Source organism: Nelusetta ayraudi, unplaced genomic scaffold (genome assembly GCF_046127955.1).
Source record: "Nelusetta ayraudi isolate G7.1 ecotype Tasmania unplaced genomic scaffold, CSIRO-AGI_Nayr_v1 ptg000146l, whole genome shotgun sequence".
NCBI classification, from domain to species: Eukaryota; Metazoa; Chordata; class Actinopteri; order Tetraodontiformes; family Monacanthidae; genus Nelusetta; species Nelusetta ayraudi.
Window position 1 is genome coordinate 290,378 of NW_027466196.1, and position 24,798 is coordinate 315,175.

At 43.2% G+C, this 24,798-nt stretch overlaps 1 protein-coding gene across 1 annotated transcript; it reads left to right on the top strand.

Annotated features, from left to right (window-relative positions):
* The first annotated feature begins 16,343 nt into the window (after positions 1-16,343).
* LOC142879793 (saxitoxin and tetrodotoxin-binding protein 1-like) lies at positions 16,344-18,083 on the top strand. The gene is made up of 6 exons (XM_076013272.1): positions 16,344-16,550; positions 16,885-17,024; positions 17,126-17,205; positions 17,341-17,466; positions 17,555-17,674; positions 17,977-18,083. The coding sequence occupies exons 1-6, from the start codon at positions 16,428-16,430 to the stop codon at positions 18,000-18,002; spliced, it is 615 nt and encodes a 204-aa protein (XP_075869387.1). The 5' UTR covers positions 16,344-16,427; the 3' UTR covers positions 18,003-18,083.
* The last annotated feature ends 6,715 nt before the right edge of the window (positions 18,084-24,798 follow it).

Consider the following 24,798-nt stretch of genomic DNA (forward strand, 5'->3'; position numbering starts at 1 on the left):
GGAGGTTCCTCGCCCACAAGCACCGCCCCTGCTGGGCCGTGAGAGGAGCAGCGAGGCAACCCACCGCTCCCATTGGCTCGTTCAAACGACGAATCCGCTCACAACTGGATACCTTGGCTGTACATTAGCACAAAGTTAGCATGTAGTTGCCCGCCTTTGTTAGCAGGTTAGGTTGAATCAGCACTGCTAAGAAAACAAAAAGAGGCCCTCAGGTTGGATGGATACAAACATTGGACTCAATCTGGGCCCCCAAAAGACTATAAAAAAATATTTTAGTTGTTTGTTACATAGGCCGTGCATGCAATGCATAAGTAGAGATGGATTAAACACGTGTTTTGGGAACCAGTGTGCATGATAATGTGGCTAAATCTGGGCCTAGCTCCTTTACCTTTACCTGGCACACTGCTGCAGCATACAAAGCAGACCGTTCCTGCAGTTTCATGCACCCCTAAAACATTCTGGCTCAATAAATGCTTCACATATCAATCAAGTGTCTGTCAACTCTATACATGCATAAGTTGCTCATCCTCATTTCTCACTCTAAATTCTTTTTTTTTTTTTTTTTAAAGCTTATGCTACAAATGCTCACTTTATATTCATTCTGTTAACACTGCCGTGTTCGGACAGATATTCATTTTTTTTACAAGCGACGTCTGATGTGATGCCGGTGCTTACGAGCAGCATAATAATCGTAACACAAAAATAAATGAGAATAGAATCACCGTTAGAAGACAAACATTTCTGTTATATCAAGCCTTGGTTGTGTCAGCGTGGCCCGAGATATTTCTCAAAAGCACAAAGAAAGTAATAACTAATACAAATGAGAACAATGACATAATAATAATAATTACAAATTTAAATGTTTCTCTATAGTTTGTTGGAAAATCTTTGAGGGTCCGGTATGCATCAGTATCACTGATTACGATTATACCAGAATCCCAACAACGAACATTGCAAAAACTAGAATTGTTTTTGACTTGTCTCTGGACTTCTGGACTAGATAACTGTCATTTCTCATTATCAGGAAGTCCAAGTCCTTCTCCTAGGACTTGACAATCAATTCAAAAATGCTGCTACACATCTACTAACTTGAACTGGGAAAAAAACAGCATATTTAATATCTAAAATGCAATTCAAGATCCTCCTGATTACCTATAAAGCTCTTCACTCTCCCCCTCTATCCTTTACTGAAGAACTAATTGATCCACATCCTCCTCCTCCTCCTCGAGCCCTCCGGCCTGAAAGTACAGGATTATTGGTAACGTTCAAAAGTTCCAAAGATGCGTCAGGAGGCGGAAGTTTTAGCTTTTTGGCCTCGGTTCAGGGGACGAACACCGTCACCGTCATAAAGCTGGGGACAACTCACTGTCAGTTACACCGCCATAGGCCTGGAATACTGCGCTGAAAAGCATATGCAAGGTACTGCTGCAGTCTTTGTGTCTCCCCAGTGTTTTCCTCCCAACCAGTCAAAGCCGAGCCACCCTGCAGAATGCCTTTTTGAGTTAGTGCTTTATAAATAATGATAGATGAATGAATAAATAAAATAAATGATTTAATTTTTTTTAAAACAACAATTTGCTCATAAGCTCCGTATAATGAACCAAATCAGGTGCATCGCTCTCATAGAAAAGGGCTCCAGAGATTAATATGAAACATTGTCAAATTGCACTTTTATTTCAGATAGTGAAGCTAGCAAAAACATTTTTAATTTTTTTCATTGGGTATTGGTAGAAACACCCTTTCCAGTTAAATTATAGGTCTTCACTGAATTTAATTAAAAAGATATTGTCATTTCTTTTGTAATTTTCTCGTTGCGTTGCATTTAAAATAGCTGCAATGCCACTGTTTCGCCTTTTTTTTTTTTTCCTGTTCTCTCTTTGTGTCTCTGGGTCTACAGTCCTCATCATTCCTACCAAATAAGACAGACGCACGTCTCAGTGTTGAGGGATGATGCTGGAGTCAGGAGCAGGTATGTTGCCATGGAAACCAGGAAAGTGACTCTCTCTCCTCTCTCTTTGCAGATGCCTGTGGATCGTCCCTTCACCAAGCTCTGTACCTTTAGCCTTGAGACTGTTGTCTGTGTGTCATCAGTGCCTGGCCACTAGAGAACACTACTGACCATGAAACAAAAGACCAACAGACCAACAGACCGTCACAGTTTTTTATGCATCAGATGAAAACAAAAAAAACAAAATGACTTCATCAAGTTGGCTCTCATGCACCCAAACCTTAAAAACCAGCAGCTGATGATCAGCTGGCAGACTGCTGCACAGTCTTCTCATCTTTTTGATGAAGCCCACTTTCACTTCGCTCACCACTCCTAATTAATCTTCAGTAGTCTTCCAAAGAGAGAGACGAAATTGCTTAGATATTTTATTCGATATTTTCTACCACATTTTTGAAGAAACTAAAATGTATTAGAATCTCTTTTTAAGCAGAAATGTCAGCATGGTGCTGGAGAGCAGAGCTGATGCATGCTTGGCTGGGACTCTGCACATGAGAGAAACACTCATAAATAAACACACATTATATATATATTATTTTTTGTGCACTGATCATTGTAATTTTGTTGTCACTGTGGGTTATTAGTTTATTTGTGTCATCTGTATCTGTTTTTTGTCAGATATAGTCCTGTAAAGATAATTTAATTTTGTAGGACCGTTAAGTCATTCTATTTAAAGAAACATATTCCTTTTCTTTCAGTTTTTTTTTGAAAATATAGGAATAAAGGACGCACAATGAGTAAGTGTTCAACCAGCCACTCACGCTGTTAAATGCTATAAACTGTGGCTGCTTCATATATTTCATGTGCTGCAATGTGCAGGAAGAAAAACACCCTTCAACTTCTGGTCTTTCACTGAGGTGCAACCTTTCCAGTCATCGTGATCTGAAATGTCTTTTTATTATTGATTTCTTCTTTACTTTTAATACTATGAAATATAACTGATCAGATAAGGTAACTAACAAAGTAACTGTAGCTTTCAGAAAAGAATTAAACAGAATCTGACGCATCATTTCGTCACCGTGTTTGTTAATGAGGCTGTGGGGGGTAATAAGCAGTCAAGAGAATATAAATATGATGATGATGATGATGATGATGATGATGATGATGATGGTGGTGGTGGTGGTGGTGGTGGAAATTATTGCTTTATTGCTGAGCAACAATCCTGGTAATATATGTGAACGCTCTACACCCTGCGATAAATGGCATCAAACTAAAAACCAACTCGTACCAGCTACCACGGTTTCTCCGGTAGGGGGCACTACAAGACTGTGTTTGCCCCCCAAGAAGTCCAGCGAACTAGGTTCCCTGCCTCTACTGACTGAACTGATCAGCAATTCCAGTCAGTCACTTGTCCATGCGTGCTGACCAGATGCCTTACGTACCTGTGTGCAGAGCACGTGCGCACGCGTGAACGTCTGATGAAAGTGTACCGTGACCCGGCTCCGACTCCATGGGTCGGCGCAGTCGTTTGATGGTGCGCAAACAAGCCGCTGATGCTCTCGGAGAAGAAAGACGAAGAAGGCAACGGGGTTAAGAACTTTCATAAACGAACCTCCGATTCAAAGGCTCATCCTGCCTTCTGGCGCTACGATTGTTCTTACACATCCTCCTCCTCCACTCTGGAGTTGATTCCCTCATTTTCTCGGCTCTGTTCTCAGATGAGTAGCTGCAGGCAATGCTGCGGATAAGTGGAGCAAAAAAAAAAAAAAAAGGGGGGGGGGGGGACAGGGTGTGTGTGTGAGAGAGATAGATGGAGAGGAGGTTGTGTCACTGAAGTCATTTTTAACTCTGTGATTTGTGCACAAACAGTGGTGTGTTTTCAGATGGCACTGCACGCACACAAAACACACCTAAAAACCTGCACGTCTGGATGTGATACTAAATGTAATAGTAAGTTTTATGTGACCAAAGTTAACGGAAAACAAGAGAAGCCACATTGTTCATGAGTGAACAATCCTAGTCCAGTTTAATTCTTAGATGTAGCTGAGAAAATATGCAATATGGGCTCCGCAGATTATTGCTGAAAGACCTGCTCAAACACACACTTGACCCGAGCCGTTGATGATAAATGAAAAACATCACGAGGGCTGGCTAACTTTACGGTTATGGTTTACGATCGTTGTTTTCTTTTATTGTGAACAAATTCATCAGAGTGGCGCTGTTGGTAATTATTAAGTTACAAATTAATTTCCTGCGTGCGTTTTTGGTTGCTGTCTAAATTAAAGGTCCTTTTTTTTTTTTAGACAAGAAAATAATAACATGAAAAACATGAATATATATTTTTTACTATGAGTGAACCAGAAGTAGAACTAACTTAAGATCTGTTTCCATGTATAAGCATAAATACATCACAATACAAAATAACATACAATTCTGCCATTAACAAGAGGAAAACAACCAAACTAAATATATAATGTTTCAAGTACCTTTTTGCATATTTTAGACGAATAATAATAATAATAATAATAATAATAATAATAATAATAATAATAATAATAATGAAATGAAAGTATTTTTGAAAAGAAGTAAAGTGAGGAAAAAAATATGGTGTAAAAAGAAAAGCAGAATAACACAATAAATGCACATACGTACATACTTTTTTTGAGGTCGTAGTTGTTGATTGTAAGTTCGATTTTGAACCGAAACAGTTTCTCAACTTTCTCAACAGTGGCCAGTAAAACTCCCCAGCAGGAGGAAACCTAGAGCACATCTGGACTCCAGAGGGCGCTTATCTGCTTGGACCAGTGCGGGTGAAAAAGGAAATACAAAAAATGAAGAGAAAGAGTGAGAGGCAGAGATGGAAGTAGTCAGAGTGGCAAACCGGCCACAGTGAGTTAAAGGGTGCTTATCAAATAATGACAAAGATACAATTAAATTGATATAAATATCTAAATAAAGATATAAATGAATAATTAAAATATAGAAAGATAGGCATGTGTATATGGATGTACATGTATGTATAAATAAATGTTATTGTATAATTATTTTAAAACGTAGATGGACTTACAATTGCAATAGTGCACTGTCATCGTTAGTCCATGACGGCATAAGATCTGCCGCTAACCGGAGTCCTGGTTCCTGGACTTGGTGGAGAGGTGGACTGATGGCACCAAGACCTTCAGGACCTGGGTTCTCCAGCTCCTGGCTCCTGATGTCGAGGTCATCACCTGCCAGGTTAGACGCAAAGATAGCGGCAGTATTGTGCATTTAATTGATAGTACAAGTAGAGAGGAGAAGTGATAGAAGCTCCACCTGCACAGAGGGACAATTCCTTTAACAGGAGAGAAGGATCTCCCTCAGCGGGCCGGGCCTGTAGCAGCTTCACTGACAAAGATCCTCTTCCTGTTCCTGACTACACGCTTTATGGAAAGAGAAAGTCTTGAGTTCAGGCTTAAGATAAACTGAAGCTAAAGCATGCTGTGGTCAAATGCAGCAGTAGAAGAACTAAAACAGATAAGCAGATCACTGTCTGATGCCTTCAGGTAATTAGCAGGAGATCATTACTAACCTTTATCAGTGCAGTCTCAGTGAAACAGCTCCGAAAGGTTGTTGTCATGTAACAACTCCTTTAGCTGCCTGGCAACTATTTTCCCTCCACAGGAAGGGAAGGTTGGAAATTGGCCTATAATTAGATAGCACACTTGTGTCCAGATTAGGGTGTTTTAATAAGGGGCTTAATGATAGCTACTTTGAAGGATTGAGGTCCATAACCTGTGGCTAAGGACTGATTAATTATTGCAAGTATATAACTATATTAATTAATGGTGTCAAAGCTGAGTTGGAATCAGGTCCAACAGAGTCGTGGTCGGTTCAGTTCAGAGAGTCCAACTGGCTGATGGTCAGAGGACGACAAGGTATAGTGGATCTCATCTGTGGTGTTCACTATAATACTCTGAGAACAATTCATAAAGTCAACATCACACGGGCTGATAAGGATACTGGGCTCCATACAATTATGGTTTTGTGTCAGTTTAGCTACAGTATTAAAAAGAAACCTTGGCTTCTTTTTATTTTGTCATCAGTAAGAGTAGAATAGTAAGTAGTTCTACTCATAAACACGTTCCTTTTTGTAGATTCTATAACTGTCTCGCCCAGCTGAATAGGACGCAGTAGTTTTGTTGAGCGGCAAATTCTTTCTAATCTTCAGCAAGAGGGTTTTATCTCACAGGGAGAGGAGTTCCTCCGAGGAGCTGATCTCTGCTGCTTCTTTATGGAGCCAGGGTTGTCTCAAGGTGTTTTCAGCAGACCAGACACACTACACAGTCACAGAGTCAATACCTCCTCCCTGTAGAGAGACTCTCTCTCTCTCTGGGTGTGCTAGACGCTACCACATCGAACGCCACAGGAAGAGTCTCTTCAAATGTTTCTACTTGCGTGTACAATGGATTTATCTTCAATCTCCACAGTGATTAAAAAGAGGTCCAGACAAAAGGTCCTGGTGGGGAACGATGGCTAAAGGCTCTGTACTGAAACCATGAGTGAGAACGAGGTCTAAAGCATGCTCATGTTTATGAGTGGGAGCATTCACTACTTAGAAGAATCCGACACACTTCAACATTTTTTTTTAATTTGTGACCTCAAAATGTCCCTCTCCAAGTCTCCTATATAATCTTTTGTCACTGCAAAATGAGACGCAAACTCTGAGAATTCATCTAAATAAGAAGAATGCGGCTCAGGGGGACGATAAATAATAACAATCAACAGAATTTAGCAATTTATTAGACTTAAACTCTCAAAAGAACTAGAATGAGATTTAGGCTTAATATTAATAATTAGTACATTGGAATCTTAAATAGCTGCCATGCCACCTTGCCACCCATTACCTCCAGCTGTATTAGTATTAATGTGACTGGGAGTCCAGGCTTCACTTAGACCAACATTCATCTTGATGTGACCATGGTTTCTGTTCGGCCAAGAAGATCAATATGATGTTCACTTTAGTAGATCATTAAGTAGAATTGCCTTTGAAGACAGTGACCTAATATTTAGAAAGCCAGGTTTAACTCTCTTATCGTGAACTGTCCTGTCATTACAACCTACCCGAATTAAATTACTATAACCATTGGAAGCCCTTATAGCAGATTTAGGTAGCGTTATAGATTTGTAGGTGCGAGGGCCAGACACAGTTTCTACTGGATAAGTGGAGCAGGACTTAGTACCGGCTGGGCGCTGCAGTGAGGGAAGCCCGGAGAAGCGTGTAGGACTGCAACTCTGTTACCTGATCTGCAGCACCGCTGAGTGGAAGCTTAGAATTTAACCATATTGCTCGATAAGAGGAGGACGGCAGCGTCCCGGCCGGGGTGAACAAGAGCAGGCTTCCAGTCTATCTACTAAAATACACAAACCTTGAACTGCGGCACACCTTCTGTTGACAGAGAGGGAGAGAGAGGGAGAGAGAGAGAGAGAGGGAGGGAGAGAGAGAGATTGTTTTAGACTTAAGGACAGGACTATCCTACCAGTTTAATCTCACTGTTTTATTGTACAATTCCTTGTATAATGACAACAACGTTAGAACAGGACAGAGCATGGCTATTTTTTTTTTATCTTAAAAAAAGATACTGAACTGAAGACATCAAATATAAGAGCAAGATACTGTATGTGTCATTATGCAGTAAAGAAAAACACGTTAAAAAATAAATAAATATGATTTTCATGAAAGGCGGCTATTTTGAAGAACTAAAATATAAAAGGTGTTTGAGTTATTTGACGCTTTAGTTTCCTGCATAATTCCATGCATATGACTGTGTGTGTGTGTGTGTGTGTATTGATACACCAGGAATAATAACGGGAAAAACAAGGCAAGCGTCAACAGTCGTGTTGCTTTCTCCCAGGACGACGGCGGCAAACAGGAGATTTGTCAACAAAATGAAGGATGAAACGGCAGCTCCTCCCACCCCACTGTAGTGTGATCACTCGCAGCGTTTCAACATCATGTTGTGGGTTTAAAGGTGAGACAACAAGCGAGGGAAGAGATCCGCGTGTTGTTGACAATTCCCCACTCAACCCCTGCGAGCGCAGCTTTGCCCAGAGTCGCGCAGCTTGCGGTGTGAAATGGGCACAACATTAGTATTCAGCCACCATCCTGTACTCGCCTTCTTGTGTGTGTGTGCGTGCGTGCGTGTGTGTGTGTGTGTGTGTGTGTGTGTGCGTGTGTGTGTGTGTGTGTGTGCATTTAGTGAGGGGGTTAACAGTGGGGAATTGGACTATTTGATCAGACTTCTCCTGGTTGAGTGTGAATCTCAGTAGCAGGAGTTCATTGGCAGGACAGGCAGCGAGTGCTGAGCACATCAGCTTCATTGCAGCACTCGTCACTTTCAGTCATACAGCATGTATGAGTGTGTGTGTGTGTGTGTATGTGTGTGTGTGTGTGTGTGTGTGTAGGCGCAAGAGACGGAGACAGTGAGCGTTTGTTTGTTTGTTTGTGTGTTTGTCTCTCTCTCTCTCTGTGTGTGTGTGTGTGTGTGTGTGTGTGTGTGTGTGCGCGCTTCTTCCAGCATCTGTCTGCTCAAATGAAGCACTTGGCCGTCCCACTCATTCAGAGACGTCACTGCAACATGCAAACACCAGGAGGGGAAGCCGCACGTCTCCCTCAGCCTTCACGCATGCGTGTCTTCCCCAGGTCTTTGTCACATTCACCGGTGAGTGAACCCCTGTCCCAGGAAATCCAACTCACACACTAAAGTGTTTGTGTCACCCATAAATCCACGCAATTACCCTCACACGCACACACACATGCACAAGGGCTTAAGAAAGAAGCCACTCTGTGAATGCATGTGTGCCAGTGTGCTCAGACCTTTTCATGCCAGTTGGCAGCAGAAAGACGAGTGCAGCTTTTTCCTTTTCGAACTCGGGGCCCAGTGTGATGCGTCGCTGCTGCAAACACGTGCAAAATCAAACACACTGTCCTAACAAGGGGAGGAGGACCTGTGGAAGTCTATAAATACCACCTGAGTTTCTGTCTTAATTCGACTCGCCAACTGTAACGCTTCACATGAGCCGCATCATTTTTTTTTTTTTTTTTTAATTGTAAAAAATATTCACTACGGTCTATTGTACAAAAATCCTCTTTTTGCTATTTGGATAAATTGTGATGCCTCCAGACTTTTGGAATTGTCAGACTTTTAGTTTGCCAATTAGGATTCAAACTTTTTTTGGGGGGGGGGGAACAAACATTTAACCCAACATTCTTCTGCTGTTATTTCCTCACTGAGAAAACTTTCCTCGCAGGATTAATAATGGACTGGGTCTATTCCTGTCTCTCTGCCTTTATAGACAGGAAAAGGCCGACATCATAAATTATTGACACATTACGGCATTGTCTTTTTGCTGCTATTTTCTTTCTCTCTTTGTTTTTCTCTTGTTGATACTGAAGCAGGCCACAGCGATGCAGGAAGAGGCTCCGTGCTGCGCTGCGCTGCACTCCGAGGTCACGGCTCCGACTCGTTCACTTCAGGCTTCGCTCTGCGGCGTTTAGTCAAGTCAGGTGAAAGACTCGGTAGTACGGGTCTATTTAAAACCTGGCTGCAGTGAGGTGAATGCCGATGTGTACGCTAATAAAACGTGAGCAAGTGCCCACCAACGACATCCTCACTCGCTCCCAAAAGTTATCAAATATTTTCTCGCTTGAAAAATGAAGCATGTGCAGAATGTGATGATGCTGATTAGCGAGGGTCTTTTCTCACGCCGACTCCGTGTCTCACAATGCCTCCCCTGCTGGCAAAGATCCATCAGGCTTTGGTACAGTATCTGTCTCTAACTGTTGTTATCTGCTAATAGGATTCCAGCATGTTGCTTCCTCCTTTATTCGGTGACAGAGCGGGTTTGCAGCGTGAGCTGCGGCCCTCCACGCTTTATCAGAGGACACAGAACTTTCAGTTTTCAAAACAACTTCAAGGGCAAAGCTTCACCGGAGGAATCACAGCTATTGGGTGTAGCACGTCTTGGTGCAAATGTGTGTGTGTGTGTGTGTGTGTGTGTGTGTGTGTGTGTGTGTGTGTTTTTAAAAAAAAATTGATTCATTGATTCTGCAGGCCAACCAGGGGTTCCACACTACAATTTGTCTTGGATAACAATTGACGTGCGCTTCGTGTGGGAGAAGTGTGGGCTCTCTCCAGGTTCTCCAGCCTCCGCCCACATTCTAGAGAAATCAGGAGTTAGAAATCCCTTTAGGGCGACTGTAAATTGGCTGTAATGTGAATATGAGTGCGGATGGTCTGTGCGCAGCCTCGCGCTAAACTGACAACTCGTCTCGGGCCGAACCTTCAACCCTGACAGCTGGGAGACGCTCCAGGAGTGGCGGAGCGCTGGTGATGGCAGCGGGATGGATGGATGGATGGGAAGGGAGGAGAGGAGAGGAGAGGAGAGGAGAGAGGATGGAGCCATAAACATGTCAGGGTGTTACCACTGAGTTTTGCCTTCTGTTTATCCCATTATTATTATTATTATTATTATTTCCTTTTTAGAACAATTTCTTAACCAGCTCAGCCAAACGGTTGCAGAGGATCAAAGCATCAGTGATTGTACAGGGTGTCCCAGAACATTTGCCGTCGTTTTGTAAGGCCACTTCCTGTTGAAATAACCTCACACGTTCACAGAATGCATGGAAACAGATCAAGATTTTCTATTGAAAAAGATTGTTTGGGGACACCGTGTATTTGGGGAGCGAGACGGCTGCAGTGGTTCCCGAGTTTCCTCAAATGCAGAGGACAAAATTTGACAATCAGACAGTAAGACTTTGACCCATTTAAGAAAAACAAAACAAAACAATAGAGCGCAGGTGGCCGGAAACTTTTCACCATCCCTTCCTCCTGTGACTGCTCATTATTCTGACTGTTTTCCAAGTCCACCTCTGCACTGAGCAACACAGACGTCAACAATCCAAAATGAGGGTAAGCAGAGGCATTTAGCCCGCTGCATGCATGCCCAAAAGAAAAGCAGCCAGTGTGAGCACACTTAACCCAGCTCCAACACTTCTTGACACTGCATGCATCTCCTCCTCCTCCACCTCCTCCTCCTCCCCCTCCCGTGGTGAGGAGCTCATCATCAGAATAGCACTCTCTCCTCTTTTTCTCCCGCTCTCCCTCTCTCTCCCAATCCTCCACACTTGTTGAGAAGCTGTCATCTCTTTCTCTCCTCCTCTTCCCTCACCACTCTCTCTTCCCTCGCTCTGTCATCTTTCCAGCGTGGCTGCAGGGGCGGATCAAAGCCGAGCGGAGGCGGGAGGGAGATGGGGGAGCAGGGTGGGGGGTGGGGGGAGGGAGAGAGGGAGAGAGAGAGAGAGAGGGGGGTGGGGGGGTGGGGGGGAGTATTTCTGTTTTCTCGGGGTGAACGAGAGGACAGGGAGGCTCTGACACACATACAAAAACCCCCACCGAATTTCACTCGCACAAGGAGGTTTGCTGAGGTTTGAGCTGCTGCCGCTGCTGCTGCCGCTGCTGCTGCTGCTGCTGCAATCCACAGAAATGTGCAAAGGCATGAATGACAAACAGCCGCACATTCACAGCCATGATGAGCAAATTCAGCGGTCTGCCGCTGCACATTAAAGCGCCATGCGGGGCTTTTTTTTTTTTTTTTTTTTTTTAAAAAAGCAACGTGATCCTGTGAGAAAGGTTTTAAAGCTCCGCTACACACACATTCACACAACCTCACACACATTAAAGCTACACAGACACGTTGACACATTGATTGCGGGACGTGGAAGGCTCGCGTCCTCTCTATATGTTTGCGTGCGCAGTGCGTAGTGCAGTTTTTCTTTCGGCCACCAGGTGCCAGCGTTGTATGACCGGAACACGCCGAGCTGTGGCGCTCTATCGGTTATTTCAGCCCACGACTTCGCTCGTAAAGTTCATCGTGGATGTCTAAAAACATAACATGATCAGATGTTACAAAATTTTTATAATTGGAAAAAAAAAATGGGGAAAATGAAAAATGTTTTGCTCCTCATTATTTAAGATAATTAATTGTTAATTAAGATAATTAACAATGTTTGAGAGGAGCCCCCCCCATTTTTACTCCACATTATAATTCACATCTTGGTTATTATTTTTTTTTTTAGAAATTATTTTTAATTCTTTCTTAGTGGTAGGCTAGTAGTAAACTTTTGACTCTAACACTTTCTGTCCCTCACCCCGACCCGTATCAATAATGAAAGAATTTTATGTTGGTAGAATATGATGTAATTCAAGGACTCAGTGATGTAAATGTGCTGTCCAAGTACACACACACACGCACACACACACACACGCGCGCACACGCACACGCACACACACACACACACACACACACACACACACATACACACACACACACACACACACACACACAGACAAATATCGACATTTACACATACGTAAATAAGTGTGCATGTGTACAGGTATTTGCATTTGATGTATATTATAAATACATACCAATGGACCATATCATGATTATGACTCATTGGTGGGTGACATGTTGAAAGGAAGGCTGATTACTTGCTTAAAGGATTCCAGTGGTGCAGACATGCTGAGCGTTAGACTGCAGCACATGAATATACAGTATGATCCGGAGGCTAACAGCCACTGAAGACATGCACACAAGTGCTGTGCGCACACATTTTCAGAGGGATTAAAGTACATCACCTTTTAATGAGATCTTTAAAAGTGCAATTTCACAAGATTACTGAATTTGTTGGGAAGACAGTTTTCTAGTTTGCGTGCAGACGGAGTTGGAAGATAACTGGGACATTAATAAAGCTTTTTTTTCTTTTTTTTTCTTTTTTTTAAATATCAGAACCAGAAAAAGATACAGGAAAGCAAAATGCAAAAACAAGAACAAACACTGGCAAGTAAGTTAAGCGACTTGAAATCAAATTCAGAGCCAGAATGAAGTTCATTTTACAGGTGTGCATTCTGTCCACACTTGGCTCCTCCGCAACAAACATCTGGCTGAGAAACCAACTGTTCTAAACAAGCTTGTTCTCTTTGGTTGCCATTGTTCAGCTGCATAATTCAGATTTTACGATGTAAATAATATGTCTTTTACACTTTGAAATTTTAATTTCTTTTTCAAACTAAAATCAAAGTAATATTAACGAATATTAAAATATTAAAAATATTTTAAGGTGTCCTTGAGTGTTTTGAAAGGCCTGTAATTTAAATTGATGATAATAATAATAATAATAATAATAATAATAATAATAATAATAATAATAATATATTAATAATAATAATAATAATAATAATAATAATAATAATAATAATAATAGTTAAGAAATGGTTGTTCTTTCTGTGGAGGCTGAGAAGGAACTGCGGTACTGAGGATGGGCTGATGAATGCGCATTAGGTGTATTGGTGTGTATGGTGCCGGGGCAGCGGCTGCCAGTTTTAGTAGCGAATGATTATCAAATGTCGTGTTGTTTTGTAATGTTTGCAAGCATTAATAGAGACTTTCAAAGCCTTTGAAAGCGAGTCTTTTAATGCACAGTCTGAGGATGAGCAGGCGGCTTTGACCTTTTCTTTTGTTGCCTTGTGCTGCGAGTTCTCTCTGTAGGAAGCTGTGCCTACTGCACTCTTTGCATATACACGTGATGAAGTGATGGCACTGAGGAAAAACGACCATTTGCACAGAGGAAAGCTTACCATTCTGGCTGAGCAAGGGAGGAAGCGGTCGGTCGCGGGTGAAGCAGAGGAGGAGACTGAAGCTCCGTGTCCCCACGGTCATTATGACAGATGTGAGAGACGCTCATTGGCAATTATAAAGGAGGAGTTGGATGCGCTTACCAGGACATGGAGGGAGTAGAGGGAGTGCTTCAGGACACGGCCTGGAGTACAGACACCGGCTCCAAGGCTCCAAGCCCGGCAGTTGTGAAGGTCCGTGCAGGGCAGCTGTTCTGGTATCCGGGCCAGCAGCAGCTCTTCAATATGAGTCTATAGCAGCAGAGATTCCCAGTGTTATGGAAAACATGCCTTGTCCCAGTGACACCCATCTACTCCACACAAAGGGCCCTTAGAGGCCTCAATTCATTTAACATCTGCAGCAGGATGCTCCACGTCAGTGGTTCTCAACTGGTGGCTCGTGGCCCAAAAGTGGGTTGCGGAGGTGTTTGGATTGGGTCGCAGCTTTAAAAAAATTTTGGGGCTTTTTTTTTTTTTTTTTTGCCGGACACACAATTAGTGTGGACTGAAAAACAATTTGGACCCATTCATGTCGCTGTAGGAATAAACGAGACAAACAGGGTCAGTATCTGAAATTTTAATGTGTGTGTTCCCTTTGGCATACACATTGTAAACAAGCAGCTAAGAGTAGAGGGACCAGAGCTACCGCAAGAGGGACTGTGAGGTACAATTTAGACGCACAACATTTTCTCAAAATGTGTTGCGCAGCTTTTTCTTTTCCAAACTCAAATCTGTACCCGCTCCAAATACCTTCAAAATCAAACACACTCATGTAACCAGTGGAGAAGAACCTATGGAAGACTATAAATACCATGTGAGTTTCCGGCACAGGCAGAAGCTTTGTAGAACTAAAAAGGGAGTGAAAGATGGCCAATGATGTTTTATCACAGTTAACGGTCCAGTGTGGAAATTTTTAAGCTCTATTGTTCTATGGCCTTGCTTAAAAAAAAATAAAAAATGTATATATATATATATATATATATATATATATATATATATATATATATATATATATATATATATATATTAGGCCAAACTTTACACAGTGGAGCTTTAAGCAACTTGTTCTCTTATCATTGGAGTGATAGCAGAGATTCAGGCTGAGCCTTCCATGTTTCTGCTGCTTGCCTTCAGTCTCCACTCAGTCAGACCTGTTCACTGATTGTGGTGTGGGAAGCAGCTGTGGGTATCAGCATGTTTAAAAGTCATTTTGTTTGGTGGCAGGTGGATTCTTGGATTCCGCTGCCGATGGCTGCATCTTATCTCTTCCGCGCTCTACTCATCTTCTCCAACATCTGTCTTTGTTGGACAACCTGGAACTACTCATGGCGACAAGAGCAGATGGCGACTGCTGAATGTGCACGGCGTGCGCTGCCTGTTGAGACAGAAATGACATTTTCTTCTCCGCATGTGTCCAGTGGTGAGTGGTCCGATTGACTGATAAGCCCACTGCTCAACTACTGAAGGGTCTGCACACTCTGGGCTTCAGTGACAGGGGGACTGGGCTGCACAGCAGGGGGTGAAGGATGTGCTCCAGTTATAGGGGGGCCTGTTTGCACTGTGGGACCTGCACACATTATATAGTTAAATTACATAATCTCCCACCTTTCACCTTACTATCAGTTGGTTTTCGTGTAAGCGTTACAAATGATGCAATCCAGTCTGGCTGCATCGATGTTCTGATCCAAAGTTATCAGGGTTAAAGGTCATTGAGATTCTTGTTGGTCTGGCTGAATCTCTTCTCCTGCCTCTTTCCATTCTTGAAGTCATGATTCCTTGATGATGTCATCATCGTCTTACTTGGCACTGGCTGGAAACCCTCCACTGCAGTGATAAAGGAAGGAGTGACACGCACATGGACTGCTTGAAGACTGGGACCAGCTCGCTAAAGTTTCATGCCATGGTCATCTTTAGTATTTCCTGCTGTCCCATCTTCACTTCCTGTTTTATTTTGGACCTTCTTATGCTTCTTGTGGACCTGTTGGACACTTCCTCCCTTTGGCATGATTTTCACCTGCGTCTTGTTACTCCACCTTGCCTCTGATTGGTCTCACCTGTGTTACACTGCCTCCTTTTCCAAATGGTCCTAGTGTCCCTCTGTCTAAGAAAGTAGTCCAGAAAATGTCTTGGTTTTTTTTTGTGAATAAAGATTTTTATTTAATTTCTCTATATCTTTCCAATCAATATCATTTTTCTTCTTTTGCAGTATATTGTTGCTGTAATCAAGCAAATTCCCCCAATGTGGGATTAATAAAGGCATCTAACATCCTATTCTAGTGTGGTTTCCAAGATATTTATTGATTTATTAAAAAGAAAAACTGGATTATTATTATCTTTTTTTTTTTTTTTTTTTTGCTTTGAGCCTTTCTTGTGTTGCTACAAGCTGCATCAAGGGAAGTCAAGTCTTAAGTTTTGAATTAATTGAATTGTGTGCTGCTGGTTACCTGGACCTGACGGCGGCTGCCTGTGCTTCTGCCCCGGCTGAGCTCTCTGACCCGGCAGTCCTCTGGCCACTTGCACTGCAGCAGCTCATGACCTGTGGGTTTAAAGCTGGTGCTAACGAAAAGATGATTGCAGGAATGGTTTGCGTGGTGCTGGGGTCGGAGTTTGAGCCAGCAAACACTGACCTTGTACCACCTCATACACACACACCCTTTGGACCGACGCAGGGCTCTGAAGCCAATATAAACCCGCAGTGCTCCCAGAATCCCACAGCACACCTTACAGCGCTCGGTGGGTGGATTGGATCATTTTCGCTGCTTTGCTGCAGAATGGACGGTGCAATGAGAGCGCTGGTGTTGGTTCTGGCACTGAGCCACACCTGGGCGGCTGTCGCCAGTAACGACTGCGACCAGATCAAGCCCAATAGACTGACTGCAGACAACTTGGACAAAGTGAGTGTGTGCCTGCGGAGCAGCTCTGCCTGCTCTTCTGGCAGTGGGGACACAGCACTCAGTCCACTTAGCAGTAATATTAAACACAGGGATACTCTGACTGTGAAGAGGTGGTGGGGTGGCAGCGAGCGAGGGTGACCTCAGAACCTTTTAGCAGTTCCGTCCATACAATTTCTGCCACTTCTCCATTTATCAGAATTCTAAAAACATCCAACATAACAGTGAATTCCCTCTGCGCTATTACACGTCTTTACACACGACTCATTTCCATTCCATTTGTATGTACGGAGTATTGTGTTTGGTTGAGGTGCCGACTGAATCTCTGCCCCCACAGGTCACTGGGGACTGGGTCTTGCTGTTTGGCACCTTTGGCCAAAGCTTCGTCGAAACCAAAAGCCTGAAAAGTGTCCACCTTGAGCTCAGCCTGCAGCCCAATGCAAGCTGCATGTGCTTCACAGAGCGCGTCATGTTCATGTGAGAGCCGCGGCATAACAAACAGCAACACAGAACTCTTTGCAGCGTCCTTTAGCATTGAGCCGCTTGCCGCCTGTGATTTGGACATTGCTTGTTTTCAGCCACGGGTTGTGTTGGAAGTACAACACCCATGTGAACGTCACGGCAGACTCTGAGCACACATTCCACACCTTTAACAGCAGTGAGTAACACCACACTCTGCCCATTTATGATTGTTATTTTCAGAGAAACTGTAGAGATCCTGCTGGTGAACAGCCATTCACTCTTTCCACGTCTTGCTGCTAATGTCATTGTTTGCATTGTGTTTGTGTGTCAGGCGTGGAGGAGAGAGGGTTCGTCCAGGCTGTGGATGAGGTCAGTAAGATGGTTTACTATGAGAGCAGTGAAAACTCTATGGTCTTGGAGTACAGAGGGATCAGTGGCCACGTCCTCTTCAGCGCCTGTGAGTGGAAACGGCAGCAGACTGGACCTCGAAGGTGAGGGAACGGAAGCAAGTTCCTGCCTTGCCGACACGTCTTGTTTCGTTCCAGGGAGGGAGGGCCACCACCAGAACATCGAGAGCCTGAACCAGGCCCAAACCAAGCACGACGAGCTGGCCGACTGTCTGGGTATTACTGGGGAAAAGAAATACGTCTACGACGGGGTTTCAGGTCCGTTCAGCGTCCAGTTCTGTCTCAGGGCCCGTTTACACCAAGATGGCTTTCTCTGAAAACGCACACATCGAAATCGCACACTTTCTAAAACGTAGCTACTACATTGTTTTCAGTCGTTTCCTGCGAATCTGTGTAAACTGGAGAATTTTCGTGTTTGTTTTTTCCTAGAGGGTTTTTGAAAATTTATGGTTTCAAAAAAATCCGTCTCGGCGTAAACGGCCCCTCAGTCTCCCGCTCCAGCCACGCCCAGCCCGCAAACCTCTTGTGCTAATGGTGACGATTCTCTGCTCTCTCTACAGATGTTTGTCCAAAGAGTTCCTCTTGAGCCAGTTCTGAGTCAACCCTCATCACTTTGCATGTAGTGAGAACGGTATTGGGTGAATTAAAGCAAACTCTTCTCATCAAATGTGTTCCAGCGAGTGTCTAATGATGCATGAGGTGTGAACACAAGCAACAAGAGCCAGTTGTTTGGTACCCTGCACAAAACAAAAACGGGCCCCTTGCCGATACCCCCTACTGGTCTGTTCTAACATTACATTACCACATAACCTTAATATGATTTTGCCCACGTTGCACAAGATTGCCCTTGCATCAGCAGAACAGAACGATAATCTTCTTGGATGATAGGTAACTTTATCTGTAACACACACACACACACACACACACACACACACACACACACACACACACACACACACACACACACAGAGCCAAAACTGTATTGCCTCTTTTGTTATTTTCTTGATGTGGCGCCACCTACTGGCCTTTCTCATGGTTAGTCAACTCCATTCATTTAGAATTAATCACTTTTAATTTGTGATCATTTGGTCTGATTAAATGCAGTTTCACACACTCGGCTTGAGCAGGAACAAAGTCAAACTTGAAATGTACAAATCTTTCAGGACAGCTTTCAGGATTGTGATGCAGTGAGGAGAAGAAGGTCAATGCACCACCACCCACTCATTTATCTTTTAATACCATAAATCTTCCTGCAATCAACAACTTTGTTCGTAGATTAGATTTGCTTGTTGCATTCATGAATATTTCCATGGACATTTTAAGGAATATTTTAGTCATTTAAACAAATTTGTGTGAGGATACATTATGGTTAAAAAATGTTAAAATGATGAAGGGCTGCAGCTTTTCTTACCTCCAGTGCCAACGGCTGTTTGTTTAACTTTCTAACTGAACATTTCAGCAGCCGCATTATGTAAAAGAGAGGGCTCTCAGTGCATTCGTTATTGTGGCTGTGCCAAATGGGAGCAATCCTCTGACCCCTGACGACACCTTCGGCCTCCTCAGTCTGGGTGCCGTCAAGCAGAAGGGGCAAAAACAAACAGCGTTTAATAGAATTTTAATGTGTGGAATTAAATGATGTGCAGGACGTTGAACCCCTGACACCAAGCTGCCCTCTTGTAAATGAACTCATGACATTAATGTTGTGCGTCCGGGCCACAGCAAGTCACATCGGTTCACTCTGCAAAGGACTTCAGCCTCCTCTGTCCTGGTACCCTTCAGCTGCATGGTCTTGGTTTTTTTTTTTTGGTGCATAAAAAAAACCTTGCACAAATATACACCATATCAATATATTTAATAATTCTAATTAAAACACAACATATGTTACTCAGCCATTTAAAACAGGTTTGACTATTAGAAACTCATGTTGCTTTGATCATGTATGTGCACTTTCACAACCCAGTACCACTGTTGATGTTCCATAGGAGGCCTCACAGTGTTGAACAAGTAACTTTGTGTGTGTGTGTGTGTGTGTGTGGAGAGCTGCCCTCAGAGGTCGAGTGATGCCACTGACAGTGCTCTCCTTCCTTGCTGACCCTGTCATGGTGACTGCCACCCAAGTGTCTCTATTGGAGCCGACACACACACACCAACACACCAAGATCTGACATCTTCAAGAGCAAGGGCAACAGCTCTGTCAGCCTTGAGGGCAGGAGCAGCACAGTGGGCGACTGTAAGGGCCGTGAGTCACCACTCCACACACACACACACACACACACACACACACACACACACACACACCAGCAGACAGCCAGTCCGGATGGCAAAGATTCAGTGGACGGTTAGTTTTGTTTGTTTGTTTGTTTTTCAGTAATCCAGAACAATAAAGCTTCCTGCCATCAGTAACTTACTCAAAGTATCACAATATATAATGAATGTCCCTGATTACTTTTAGTTCCTTCTAGATTACTTCAATGTCAAAGATGCAAATAATTTGGGCTCCAGGTCTCTGGATGATGGCAGTAGTTTGGACGCTGGGACTCACGATTTGCACTCAACCGTGATGTTGTTCTTCTTCTGTGATTTGAATGCAGGGTGTTGCTGGTGTTTCCATCCAGCAAAAACATTTTTCAGACTGTATCCTTTTATTGATCTGTTCATCTTTCAATCATAACAAATGAGAGAATTCATCTTTTTATTATATACATTTAAAGCTCCATTGTGAGAATTTTTTTTAAAGGAAGCCCGCCTGACAGCGTGTTTCGTATTTAGTCCACTGTTCAAGTGCACTGGACTGTTTTAACTACAGTAAAACAAAATTTGGCCGCTAACTGGTCTCTTGAAGTCTGAGGTTAAATCTACAATCCTCTGTGCTGTAGTGCTGCAAACAAGGGAGACATTTCTAAACTCCTGCATCTTCTCAGATCACATGCTATCCCAGACAATTATTTGGATGATTAAGATATTTTGAATGATGGCTGAAAAAAGGTGTCGGCTGCCTAACTATGTTTTCTCTAAACAAAAACGTGAGGAGTTACAGAGATGAGGAGTACAGGCCCCTCCCTCAAAACTCACCAAAAACTCAATCCAACAACAACAAAACATTCCCATGGACAAGTTGTGACCTGCACAGTCACCACGCTATGCAAGAGTAATGTCAGCCGCTGATTTTTCCCAGACATCCAGCTCTCCCTTTTAAGTGCATCTCAAAAAATGGGCATAACCACTGGGTTTGAATGTGCAAGACAAAGTCACAGTGGCAGCCCTGCAACTATATTGTCCAGGAAAGATATAAAAAAGAAAAAGTGCACAAGTTGGTTTTAAAGCAATTAGCAGAGAACACATAGCCAGCTGAGCCATTGATTACTGTTATTTATAAAGCTGACAGCACCCTGAAGGGAAGACTAAACCTCTCCTGTCCATCTACTCTACACTTTCCAACAATCCCTTTCCCCCCATCCTCCGATGACTCCTCAGGGATATTTATTTTTCTCACATCCTCCCACCTCAACCCTCCCCTGCCCTCCCCTCTTTCTCCTTCCTGTGTCTGCCTCTCCTGCCCTCAACTCGTTTCAACGTCAGTGATGTTTCGCCGCGGTCACTCTCTTTTTGAAACACTCACTCAGATTTCACTGTTTCAAAAGAAGGAGAGCGGAGAGGTAAAGTAAGCAGTGGAATTCCCGTCTGCACAAAGAAAAATGTATTTTTCCTTTTTGGTCCAACAAGCCAATACTCCCTCAGGTGTGGCTCTGAGCCTTGCAGCAGGTGGGAATGGCATGAATAGAGGAGCGAGAAACAACAGACCCTCAGAGAAGCTTGGACATGCTTGGGGGATTGTCTTGCATGCAGGTATGCCTGGAAGACTGTCACAGAGCAAGAACATTGGAATCAAAGCTATTCCCAAGCTTTAGGGCCAGCAGATGGGCAACAACAGGGCCATTATGAGCAGGAGGTGGCTAACTTCCTGTGGCCCACTGGGTCTCAGACCAGAGGGCGCTGGGCTCGTGGACAAAAGGTCGGTCCACTCAAACTAAAAGCAACTCGCATCAACTCCAACTTCCAATTTCTCCAGAGGAGAGTAACAATAGCTTATGCTCGTCCTGTCATGAGATGGTGGTCCAAACAATGTACTGTAACGAGGCTAGAATAAATGCAAAAAATGCCATACATTCAGAACATCTGACTTCTGTAATAATTTACTAATTTATCATTTTAATTCTATTGAAACTTTACTTTTCAGTCCAGTTAGTATTGGTCATGTTTAACAATATCTGGACTGGAAACACAAGTGCTTTTCATTTTTGTGAAGTCATTGAGACATAGGATATGTGCATATTGGATGATGAGATTTGGACTTGTGGATGCTGCAACGACACGAGGGAATCAGAAGACCTACAGACATAAAGGGGAACTGGGAAAACACATTCGCTAAGTGGTGACAAGATGCAGCATTATTTTGGAGACATAAATGTGTCATCAACGCACACGCCAATTAGAAACTTTTTCTTCTTAAAATAGTATCAGGCATCACGGGAGATCAGACAGCAAAATCGGCTCATTAACCGCTTTGTGTGAAAACTATTTTGAAATGTCTACCAGCAGGGAGATGCACACACCCACACCCCACAGTGAGAGGCTCTCTGAGAAGCACAATGGACGGGGATTCATTCGAAAAGCATTCTGGATGCAGGGCCATATTAAATAAATAATGAAAATACTGATATTTGATATCAGAGCAAACGCAGAGAGATTGCACTCCAACACAAACAAACACACATAAATTAATTGGATAAATAAAATAATGAATAAATGAATAACAAGAAGCAGGAAAGAGCGTCCCGAAACAAAAACCTCCTAAAAATATAAAACAATGAAACTGAACTACAGATCCTTCATCTTTTAAACAGTATAATTTTTGAATTGTTATTTATTATCATCAATGTGGATTTACTTTCTTTGATATGTTCTTTTTTTTTTTTTAATTGAATCCACATCTTAATGGCCACATTAAATCCATACCATGGTGTGTCAGCTAGCTTGATGTATAGCCCAGAGCAAACATTGTTCACTGACAACTGAAAAGTGCTGCAGGCTGGTTTAAAAAGGGCTTCAGAACTGAGGGGACAAAAGGTGAGCAGAGGGCATCTTCAAGTTTCTCACCCTTCCAGCTGTTTTTCAGTGGGTTGCGCAGACACACAGAACCAAAGCAACCATGAAAACTTGCACATATCTAGACAGAGATAATAGAAATGTGAAGCGACTAAAGACTTTCTGTGGCCCTTTTCAAACAGGCAGTCCAAGGCACATTTGATCGGCCAGTGTGAGCCACCGTGTTCTGTGTTCTGTCACTGACTGTCGATGGCTATAGATGTAGTATCAGAGGCCAATTAGAGGCATCGTGGTGTCTGTCGCACCTCGGTGGGCTGCTGATGGGATGTTTTGATGATATGTTGTGTAAGCAACACACACCACCACAGGGGGACTTCAGAACTATGAAGAGGGAAAGCAGCAGTAGTCAACTGATGCCTGAGCATCTCACACTCCTGGCAGAGGAGGAAACCCAGCCTCGCTTTATCAGGAAGTTGCTACTGAAGTTTTTGATGTCAGTGGCTTGGTTTTAGTAGCAGACACTCCCCCTGTTTGACTGACACAGAATTAATAGTCTGACAATTTTCATTTGTTTATTCTACTTGCTTTACTTATAAGATACACAACAATGTGATGTTGGCCATCGAACATTATGATGACAAACAATTTGAACAAACATCCACAATACACAACTTTCTTTGTTCTTATATTACAAAAAAAAACCCCAATGTGAAGCACATTTTTACCAGTAGTTTTAAAACACATCACGTTAGCAGGCAAGACTTCAAAACCATTTTCAGGTCTTCATGCAACACTTGTTGCTCTTCATCTGAAAACTGGGAAGCGGAAGCAGCAAAGCCAGATGGCCGTGAAGCCGCAGCCAAGCAGCTCGCACACTCGTCTCCATCAAAGGTCACTGTGACAGAGCTCACGTTTCTCCAGCTGTGTCCTCCCCTCACAATCTCCTCTTCCCTCTCGCACTCTCTTCAAAGTGAAGCTCCGAGTGTGTGTGTGTGTGTGTGTGTGTGTGTGTGTGTGTGACCCAAAAAGCGTGAGAAAGGAAAACAGTGGCAAACTTTGCTGCTCATGTGAGCGGAGATAAGAGAAGAGAAGAGCTGTGTGTGTCAGAGCTCCGGGGAGAGCCGGGTGATGAGAGGGAGTGTAAGCTGTCATTTTTGAGGTGAGCTGCTGGTTCACGCTGAGGTGAGATTTTTCTCATGGGTCTGCCGAGTGAGACATCTAAAAACTGCGGAGCAGATGGACAGATTAACACCGTCCTAGCAGGTAACCCTTCCTGGAGGTGGTGCACGGCTGTTGTTGGTGTTCGTTGTTCAATGCCAAGCAGAGCCAAGGAGGAAAACAAAGACGTTTAACCTGCGATTCAAACTCACTCTTTTGTTCCGTTTCCAACGCATCTATATCGCCACCTGCTGGTTGGCTGCAGTAAAGTTCAGAGACACAGCACGTCTAAACTGCCATGCAACAACAGTCAGACAATTCCTTCATTATCAGAATGACAGTTTTTGTTAATTTAAGGCTGTGACTCATAGCCTTAAAGTGAATTTTCAGGTATCAGAAAAGTGGCGGCTGCGAGGCTTCCGACTGTACTAACAGCATCCATCCATCCATCTATCCATCCATCCATCCATCCATCCATCAGTTTCCTATACCTGCTTCCTCCTGCAGCGTCGTGCATTATCCAGTCCACCCGCTCAGAGCTTTCAAACCTCAGATCCATCTCACTCAGCGATCTGGGTCCATCCACATCCTTGTTGGAGGAGAAATTACAGTACTTGAACATCTCATGCTGCTGAACATTACTGCTGTGGGCCAAAACCCAAAGTGGCTTAAAACACAGAAAAACAAGATTTAAAATGTAGTTCACAAAAGGGTCTGACATGAAAAATCATGAGAGGTTCACAGGGAACGTTTAAGATGACCTGCCACCAGACAAATAGAGGCACGGACTATTTCTATGAAATGGTTGGGAACACAGATGAGACCCATTCAGGGACCTGGAAGACGCAGGTGAAACTCATACACAAGCAGTGTAGGTCCAAGTTTAATTCCACCTTATCGTGAAAATCATTTATTGGCAGGAGAGCTGTTTTGGGCCAAAAGAGAGCAAACAAATGCTGTTCAAAAGCATCATTCCATTGCTGCCATACATATATTTGTATTTCATGCACGCTGATAAAATCTACAGTAAATAATAATCCCCAAAAAGCAACATACATATACATAACACCTCAGTTTTCTCCCCTCAATAACTGTGCCCATGTGGAATTATGATGTTT